Source organism: Mesoplodon densirostris, chromosome 6 (assembly GCF_025265405.1).
Source record: "Mesoplodon densirostris isolate mMesDen1 chromosome 6, mMesDen1 primary haplotype, whole genome shotgun sequence".
Lineage (NCBI taxonomy): Eukaryota > Metazoa > Chordata > Mammalia > Artiodactyla > Ziphiidae > Mesoplodon > Mesoplodon densirostris.
The window spans coordinates 128482748-128493623 of record NC_082666.1 but is presented as its reverse complement, the minus strand read 5'-3'; the positions used below and the strand labels follow the sequence as shown (position 1 = coordinate 128493623).

Genomic DNA, 10876 nt, shown 5'->3' with positions numbered 1-10876 from the left:
TATAAATTTGTAAATATTTATGCATGCATATAAATCTATAAAGCAAATATTAACAGACCTAAAGGGAGAAAAGGACAGCAATACAAAAATAGTAGAGGACTTCAATACCGCACTTTTATGAATGGGTGGATTATCCAAACAGAAAATCAGAAAAGAAGCACTGGACTTAAAAAGACACATTAGACCTATAGGCCAATATCCCTGATAAAGATAGATGTAAAAATCCTCAACAAAATATTTACAAATTGAATTTGGCAATACACTAAATGGATCATACACCACGATCAAGTAGGATTTATTTCTGGGATGCAAGGATGATTCAATATACACAAATTAATCAGTGTTTTACACCACATTAACAAAATGAAGGATAAAACTCAAATGATCAACTTAATAGATACAAAAAATCATTTGACAAAATTCAACATCTATGTATGATAAAAACTCTCAACAAATTGGGTATAGAAAGAACACACTTCAACACAATAAAGGCCATATATGACATGCCCACAGCTCTTATCACACTCAAGGGTAAAAAGCTGAAAACTAAAAGCATTTTCTCTAAGATCAGGAACAAGACAAGGATGTCCAGTCTTGCCACTTTCATTCAACATAGTACCAGAAGTCTTAGCTGGAGCAATTAAGCAAGAAAAGAAATAAAAGGCATCCAAATAAGAAAGGAAAAAATAAAACTATCATATTTGCAGATGATATATTACATGTAAAAAATCCTAAAGACTCCACCAAAAATTGTTAGAACTAATAAGTAAATTTGCAGGATACAGAATCAATACACAAAAATTTGTTGCATTTCTATACACTAATAATTAACTATCAGAAAGAGAAATTAAGAAAATCTCATTTCCAATTACATCAAAAAGAATAAAATACCTAGGAATAAATTTAACAAAGGAGATGAAAGACCTGTACACTGAAAACTATAAAGACATTCATGAAAGAAACTGAAAAAGACAAAAAAGAAATAGGAAGGTATTTTATGCTTATGGATTGGAAGAATTAAATTGTTAAAATGTCCACACCACGCAAAATGATCTATAGAGTTGATGCAATTCCAATAAAAATTCCAATGGCATTTCTCACAAAAATAGTACAAATCCTAAAATTTTTATGGAACCACAAAAGACCCACAATAACCAAAGCAATCTTGAGAAAAACAAAAAAGCTGGAGGCATCACACCTCCTGATTTAAACTATATTACAAAGTCATAGTCATAGTTTTCAAGAACACAATGGGGAAAGAACAGTCTCTTTAATAAATGGTGTTGGAAAAACTGGACAGCCACATGCAAAAGAATGAAACTGGACCACAATCTTTTACCATACACAAAATCAACTCAAATTGGATTAAAGACTTGAATGTAAGACCTAAACCATCAAACTCCTAAAAGAAATCATAGGGGGTAAGCTCCTAGACATCAATCTCGGCAATAACTTTTTGGATTTGACACCGAAAGAAAAGACAAAAGCAAAAATAAATTAGCGGGACTGCATCAAACCAAAAAGTTTCTGTACTCAAAGGAAACCAATAAAATGAAAAGGCACCCTACTGAATGGGAGAATATATTTGCCAATCATATATCTGATAAGTGGTTAATATACTATATATATATATAAAACTCATACAACTCAATTAAAAAAACAACAACAAACAACCCAATCTAAAAATGAGCATGGGAACTGAATAGACATTTTTTCCAAAGAAGACATACAAATGGCCAATACATACATGAAAAGGTCCTCAACATTGGTAATCATTAGGGAGATACAAATCAAAACCACAATGAGATATCACCTCACACCTGTCAGAATGGCTATTATCAAAAACACAAGCAATAACAAGTATTGGCAAAGATGTGGAGAAAAGGGGACACTTGTATACTTTGGTAGGAATGTAAATTGGTATAGCCACTATGGAAAACAGTCTGAAGTTTCCTCAAAAAATTAAAAATAGAACTACATAATCCAGTAATTCTACTATTGGGTATTTATTCAAAGAAAACAAAATCACTATATCAAAAAGATATCTTCACTCTCATGTTCACTACAGCATTATTTACAATAGCCAAGGCATGGAATAGTCTAAGTGTCCATTGATGGTTGAATGGATCAAGAAAATGGATGTGTGTGTGTGTGTGTGTGTGTGTATCACACACACACACACACACACACACACATATATATATATATATATATATATATATATATATCACACAATGGAATATTTTTCAACCATAAAAAAGGAAGAAATCCTGCCACTTGTGACCACACGGCTGAACCTTGAGGGCATTATGCTAAGTGAAGTAAGTTGAGAGAAAGGCAAATACTGTATGATCGCACCTATATGCAGAATCTAAAACAAACAAACAAATGAAACTCATAGATAGCGAGACCGAATTGGTGGTTGCCAAAGTCAGGTGGTGGGGTGTGGGCAAAATAGATAAACGCTGTCAAAAGTTACAAACCTGCAGTTATGAGATAAATAAGTCCTGGGGAACAGTGTGCAGCATGGTAACCATGGTTAGCAATACTGTATTTTATATTTGAAAGTTGCTAAGAGAGTAGACGTTAAAACTTCTCAACACATGCACAGAACTTCTAAATATTTGTGGTGATGGATGTTAACTAGACTTGTGGTAATCATTTCTCAGTATATACGTATATCGAATCATTATGTTGTATGCCTGAAAGTAATGTAATATTAAATGTAAATTATATCTCAAATTTTAAAAACACTTTTACTAGTTATTAATAGGATTAAATTATGTCAATACTATTTATATTGTTCAAGTTCTGAATATGAGGTATATATTTAGCTATGAAGTTTTGATCATGTAAAATATGAGTAAATATAATTGTTTCCCATTAAAATATCAGTTTTTAAACTCAGAGAGTATTGATAATATGAGAATTTAAATTTATTTAATAATAATAGTGATAGCCAAATTGATTGTAGTATTATAAAACTGTAAATGAGGGGTTTTTTGTAGAGCAAATTGGGAAAACAGTAGTAAGAACATAAGAATGCACATCTACTCTTTACGGTATATAGTTCTATAGATTTTGCAAAATCCATAGTGCCATTCATCTACTACTGTAGATGAATGAACTACAGTAGATTGAACTGTATACAGAACAGTTCAATCCCTCCAAAAATTCCTTCATGTTGTGATTTTCTGGTCAATTACTCCCCACACCCTCCAGCTCTTGACACCCACTGATATGTTTTCTATCCCTATATTTGTTGCTGTTTTTGGAATGTTATATAAAGGAAATCATATACTATGTAGCTTTTGGGGTCTGGTTTCTCTCACCTAGAAAAATTCATTTAAGATTCATCCATGTTGTTGCATAAACATTCAGTGCTCATTTTCTCATTGCAAGCATGCTCCATAGTATATTTAACCTATTGAGGGCATCTGTACTGTTTCAGTTTTGGGTGACTAGATATAAAATCTAGTATAAACAAACATTCAAATACAGATTTTTGCATGAACTTAAGTTCTCAATTCATTACAGCAAATACCTAAAGTAGGGTGGCTGGGTTGATGGTAATTATATGTTAATTTCATAATGAACTGCCAAACCATTTTCTAAAAGGGCTGTATTATTTTGTATCTCTACCAGCAGTGTATGAGTGTTCCACTTTTTCTGCATCCTTGCTAGCACTTGATATTTTTGGTATTTTTTAGTCATTCTAAGAAATGTGTTGTGGTATCTCATTTTGACTTACTTTGCATTTAACTAATGAATAATGATACTGAGTATCTTCCATATGCATATTTACCATCTATATATCTTTTTTGGTGGAATGTCTGCTGAAACATTTTGCCTATTTTATAATGGGTTTTGTTTTTTTATTGTTAAGTTTTAAGAGTTCTTGATATAATCCAGATACAAATCCTTTATCAAATACATTATTTGCAAATATTTTCTCTCAGTCTGTGACATGACTTTTCATTCTCTTAACAGACTTTTCCAGAGCAGATGTTTTTAATTTCATTAAGTTCCAATTTATTGTGTGTTTGGTTTTATTTTACAATCATGCTTTTGTTGCTGTATCTAAAAACTGTTTTCTAACAAACAATTCAATCAAAAATGGGCAGAAGACATATAAATAGACATTTCTCCAAAGTAGATATACAGATGGTCAATAAGCACATGAAAAGATGTCCATCATCACTAATCATTAGAGAAATGAAAATCAAAACTATATGAGGTAACACCTCACACCAGTCAGAATGGCCATCATCAAAAAGTCTACAAATAAGAAATGCTGGAGAGGGTGTGGAGAAAAGGGAACCCTTCTACACTGTTGGTGGGAATGTAAATTGATGCAGCCACTATGGAAAACAGTATGGAGGTTCCTCTAAAAACTAAAAATAGAGTTGCCATATGATCCAGTAATCCCACTCTTGGGCATATATCCAGACAAAACTATAATTTGAAAAGATCCATGCACCCCTATTTTCATAGCAGTGCTATTTATAATAGCCAAGACATGGATACAACCTAAACATCCATTGACAGATGAATGGATAAAGAAGATGTGATACACACATACATACACACACACACACACACACACACACACACACACACACTGGAATATTATTCAGCCATAAAATATAATGAAATTATGCCATTTGCAAGCAACATGGATGGACCTAGAGACTATCATACTAAGCGAAGTAAGTCAGAAAGAGAAAGACAAAGACCATATGATATCACTTATATGTGGAATCTAAAATATGACACAAATGAACATACCTATGAAACAGAAATAGACTCACAGAGAGAACAGACTTGTGGTTGCCAAGTGGGGGTGGGGGGGGAAGTGAAGGATTGTGAGTTTGGGATGAGCAGATGCAAACTATTATATACAGGATGGATAAACAACAAGCCCCTACTGTACAGCACACGGAACTATATTCAATATCCTGTGATAAACCATAATGGAAAAGATTATGAAAAAGAATATATATATATATATATATATATATATATATATATATATATATATATATATATATATATGTATGTATTATATAACTGAATCACTTTACAGCAGAAATTAACACATTGTAAATCAACTATACATCAATAAAAATTTTTAAATAAATAAACTTTTCTAAATTCAAGGTAACACAGATATTTTCTTCTAGAAATTAAAAATTTTTACATTTTACATGTATGTCTGTTTATGTATATTACATTTTATTGGTTCTGTTTCTCTGGAGGACCCTGATTAATACAGTCGTCTTATCAACATTTACAAAATCTTGCTAGGATTTTGATTGAAATTGTGTTGAAATCTATACATCTAATTTGGGAGAAACTGAAACAACAATATTGAGAAATTATAAGCACGGCATATGTATCTATTCATTATGTCTTCTTTGATTTCTTTCATTAGTGTTTTGTGCTTTCAGTTTGCAATTTTTTTTTTCTCATTTCAGGTAGAATACAAAACAAATTCTCCCTTCAGTCTCATGATTTGTGAACAAAAACTAAATGAAAGCTCAGAGGATGACTCTCTCAGAAAGTAACTTTGCAATACTCCTGTGATTGTAAGAAGACAAATTTGACTAGACAAATCTAGTCCTCTCTGTGTGGGCTCAGACCTCTTTGGCAGTGGAAAGGAGCAGGTAAAGCAAACGAGCAGAGGGCAGCAAAGTCATTAAAAACCACACCCACTAAGTGTACGCTAACATTTGTTACTTGAGGGTTACTTCTAAATAGCATTGTCATCAAGTAGGAGAAATAAAAATGTGGATAAACACATATTTGGCTTATTGACATGGGTCTAACCATACATACATAAGAAACAAAAGGCAAATATCAGTTTCAAGATATTGTTCAGAATTTTAATTCTCAGATGCAAACTTCTTTTTAATTCAAAATTCAAACTCCTCTGTTGAATGTATCCTGTAGGCAAATTCTTCCCAAATTTAAACCTAGTTCCTTCCTTTCTCTTAGAGCCACATGAATATATACATATATATTTTTCTCATACCTAAGTCTCCAAATATCTTGTTGACTGATTTTTTATTGACAAAAATGGTTTTTTGACAAAAAATGTTTATCCACATCTACTAATTCCTACATTGTATTTGCACCAACCAAAATTAACCAAGACCACATACATATTTCCTTTTACACTGGGAATCCCTTAAAGTCTAAAGTTCCATATTTTGTCATTAATTGCAAGTTTGTCTCTATTTTAATTTAAAAATCTCTCATGGTTAGTACTCATCATCATTTATACATAATCTCTCTCTCTCTCAAAGTGAGTGAATATGCGTCTATGTGTGTTGGGGGGCAGGGAGAGGAGAGAGAGAGAAAATATTTTGGTGAATTAATGTGTTTTTCTCCATTTATATTTTATTTTATTTTTTCCACATTTCCTTTCATTGAGATGACAGCTATGTTGGTTGGCTTCAGCACCTCATGAGGAAAGAGTATAATCAGAGAGTAAAGATGTAAAATTCTTAGCTTATAACTTCAAATGTTACAATTCAGGGGTAAACTAAGTAAAGGTTTTTTTTTCTTTTAATGTTTTCAGGACTCTCCTTTTCCTTTTTGAGGATATTTAGTATTTAATATGTTGATTTTGGCTCCTTGGCCTAACCAATCTGCCTTGTCTGTTATAGGCTGTTCAATTTGTTTTATTTATTTATTTATTTTGGCCACGCCACGGGGCTTGTGGGATCTTAATCCCCCACCCAGGCATGGAACCCGGGCCCTCGGTGGAGCCCCACCCACTGGACCACCAGGGAATTCCATGGATTTTGAATGATATTAAGCAGAACTATTTTTCCCAACATTCTCTTCCCCTTTGTCTCAAGCTAAATGGAAAACTTCCAATGAGATGAAGGGAAAAATTTGAGGAGGACACAAAAGGGTTAGATACTACTAAAACGTGAGAAAGGAGTTCCTCCATTACAAAATTAGCCAGAAAGCATGGAGCAATGAAAAAAAAAAAAAAAAAAACAGGAATCAAGAATAGCTAAGACCTGAGCTTCCCTGGTGGCGCAGTGGTTGAGAGTCCGCCTGCCGATGCAGGGGACACGGGTTCGTGCCCTGGTCCGGGAGGATCCCACAGGCCACAGAGTGGCTGGGCCCGTGAGCCATGGCCGCTGAGCCTGCACGTCCGGAGCCTGTGCTCCGCAACGGGAGAGGCCACAACAGTGAGAGGCCCGCGTACCGCAAAAAACAACAACAACAAAAAGAATAGGTAAGGCCTACGGTCCATTCATAACTGACAGTCCAGGAAAACTGAAAGTCTCCACAAACCCCCTCGGCTTCAGCAGACAGCCTTGGTGCAACCTCACAGCTAGATACTATATGGTTTGAAGAAGAATCTAGAAAAGAAAGCACGTCGGATCATAAAACTAGTGGCCAGACGGGGGTTGGTGGGTTACGTCAGGTGATATTAAGAGGGTCTCTGGCTGAGAATGAGGAGCATAAGAACCAGGAACAAGCAGTGCACAAAACACATTCACAGAACCAAGCCTTTGTTCCCTCCTCACTGTGCTGAGCCATCTACAAGCCGCTTAGAATTGGGAGAAAGTTCCAGAGAAAAGGAAGGGGGCAAAATACTGAGTCCCCTGAGTGGAAATTTGAGATGAGAGAAAACACTGAAGTAGCTGAGTATAATTTGAGTTGCCTACAATTATCTCTCTGACATGAGGGAGAAAAAGCCCTCGAGATATCAGTGCAATTATAGAAAATCAAGAAGTCGCATGCCTACCACACTATTCTTTTTTGTTTTGTTTTGTTTTGTTTTGCGGTACGCGGGCCTCTCACTGCTGTGGCCTCTCCCGCCGCGGAGCACAGGCTCCGGACGCGCAGGCTCAGCGGCCATGGCTCACGGGCCCAGCCACTCTGCGGCCTGTGGGATCCTCCCGGACCGAGGCACGAACCCGCGTCCCCTGCAATAGCAGGCAGACTCCCAACCACTGCGCCACCAGGGAAGCCCGTGCCTTATCAATATTTAAAAGCAAATTCTGTGCCGTTTCTAGAGTCATCCCTTGATCAAAACACTAATCACTTTTGTTGTATGACTTTCTATTTCTCCCTATTAGGCCCTTTTCTAATCACCCCCATCCATATGTTATATTTTGTTTTACTTGTAGGGCTTATGCTCTAATGGTTCAACTCTGCCAGAAGACAGATACTTAATGATAAGCTCTGAACACTAAGCAGCTCAGAATAAGGAGCCAGACCATCTGTGACTCCCAACCCTGCCTGCCTTCTTCTCTGGACCAATAATGGTAGCTTCATAATGACTGTGATTAAAGCCCTGTTGTACATGAGGATCATACTCTTGCTATACTGGCTTGGGGTGTTGCTGTCTTTTTCAGGACACACCCGGGCTGAGCACCCCCAATATCACAGTCCTCCAGAAGTGGTGATTCCCTTGAAGGTAACACACACTGGCAGAAGCATGAAGCCTCCAGGCCGGCTCTCTTACAGCCTGCATTTTGGGGGCCAGAGACACGTTCTCCACATGAATATCAAGAAGCATTTGCTGCCCAGACACCTCCCAGTGTTCACCTACTCAGACCAGGGTGCTCTCCTGAAGGACCAGCCTTTTGTCCAGAATGACTGCTACTACCATGGTTATGTGGAGGGGGACCCAGAATCCCTGGTTGCCCTCAGTACCTGTTCTGGTGGCTTTCGAGGATTATTACAGATAAATGATGTTGTTTATGAAATTAAGCCCATGATGTTCTCTACCAAATTTGAACACCTGGTATATAAGATGGACAGTGAGGAGACCCAATGCCCAAACATGAAATCTGGTTTTACGCAAGAGGAAACTGTACACCAATTTGAGTTTCAAGAGATTGGTGATTCTATTCTGAAACAAAGTCATCATGATGGCTGGTGGATCCATTCATTCTTTGTTGAAATTGCACTGGTGGTGGACAATACTCTATATAATCATTTTAAAAGGAATGTCTCGAAGTTGCAGGAGGATGTATTTCTTATTGTAAATATCGTGGATTCCATTTATCAGGTAATGGGTATGAAGGTGCTCTTGTTTGGTATGGAGATCTGGACTGAAAGAAACCAGGTTGAAGTGGATGCTGTAAGGAGGTCTCTGAGAGATTTCTGCCATTGGAAGGCGAATACCATCGATGCCCGCATGGCACATGATACTGTACATCTTTTTATAAATAAGACCTTGAGAGGATTAAGTGGTTTAGGCTATGTTGCAGGAATGTGTAGGTCACACTTTAGTTGTGCAGTTGTTACTTTTGCAGACAAAACCTTGGCCATTATTGGAATTGCAGTTGCTCATCATATAGGTCATAATTTGGGTATGTTTCATGACAATGTATTGTGTGTGTGTTCTGCAGGTTCTTATAGATGTATAATGCGTTATGACAACCCACCAATAGCCCAATTTAGCAACTGTAGTTATTCTTATTTTTGGGGATATTCTGTACAGCAGGCAAAATGTCTGCAGTACACTGTATACACAAAGGACATGTTTTCAAGGAAGCGCTGTGGAAATGGTGTGGTTGAAGAAGGAGAAGAGTGTGACTGTGGATCTTTTCAGCATTGTTCAAAAGATGCCTGATGTCTGACAAACTGCAGTCTGAGTTTTGGGTCTACTTGTGCTTTTGGGCTTTGTTGCAAGGACTGCAAGTTCTTACCATCAGGAGAAATGTGTAGAAAGGAGGTCAATGAATGTGATCTACCAGAGTGGTGCAATGGATCATCCCATATGTGCCCAGACGATGTATATGTGGAGGATGGAATTCCCTGTAATGACAACGCCTACTGCTATGAAAAGAGGTGTAATGACCGCAATGCACAGTGTAGGCAGATTTTCGGCCAAAAGGCAAAAAATGCAAATGACAGTTGCTACAAACAAGTAAACACTCAAGGTGACCGCTTTGGTAACTGTGGAGTCGAAGGCCCTACATATCTAAAATGCAGTATGGTGGACAGCTTGTGTGGGAGAATTCAGTGCAATAATGTGGCAGAAATTCCCCTTCTGACAGAGCATTCTACTGTGCATGGGACTCGCTTCAACAATGCCACCTGCTGGGGTATAGACTACCACATGGGGATGACCATGCCTGATATTGGTGAAGTGAAAGACGGCACAGAGTGTGGCCCAGAACATGTCTGCATTGGAAGGAAGTGTGTCCATCTCTCTCGCTTGGATAGTAATTGTTCACCTAAGTTCTGTAACATGAGGGGGATCTGCAACAATAAACATCACTGCCATTGCAACTATAAGTGGGACCCTCCCAACTGCCTAAAACAAGGCAATGGAGGTAGTGTTGACAGTGGCCCACCCCCTAAGAGAAAGAGGATAAAGAAGATTTACCTGGCCCTACCATGTCTTATTTTGTTGTTAATTCTATTATGCTGTCTTCTATTTCTCTGTACGAGGAAAAAACCTAAGAAAAAAAAGGAAGAAGTTCAGCCTCAACCTGAAAAACCCAAGCAAAAGACTCAGACTCAACATGGGAAATAAAAACAACTAGTACCCAAAAATGTATCTGAATAGATATGCATTAAAAAAGGTTAACTCCTATCATGTTTCTACTTATTCTTCTTTATTCTAAACAATTAGAAATTTTATTTTTCCTGAAATGTATTTCTTTATATTTTCTAGAAAAAGGCATGGTACCTGGGTGGTGTACCAGTTTTTAAGTTACTGCTTTTCAGTGTCAGAGCCCCTTCCCATTTTGTGCTCTGCATTATAGGAACCACACTGCTGCTGTATCAGCCCTCTTTCTACAGAGATCTGCAGTAGGGTGAATGCAAGGGGATTTGGAAATCTGGGAGATCTGCTTCCTGTATGTCAATCTTAATAACAAATTTGACACTG

General features: G+C 37.0%; 1 protein-coding gene across 1 annotated transcript; it reads left to right on the top strand.

Annotated features, from left to right (window-relative positions):
• The first annotated feature begins 8230 nt into the window (after window positions 1-8230).
• Window positions 8231-10519, top strand: ADAM29 (ADAM metallopeptidase domain 29). The gene is given in 1 exon segment (XM_060101958.1): window positions 8231-10519. A coding segment is annotated over 1 exon segment (2214 nt). The 5' UTR covers window positions 8231-8305.
• The last annotated feature ends 357 nt before the right edge of the window (window positions 10520-10876 follow it).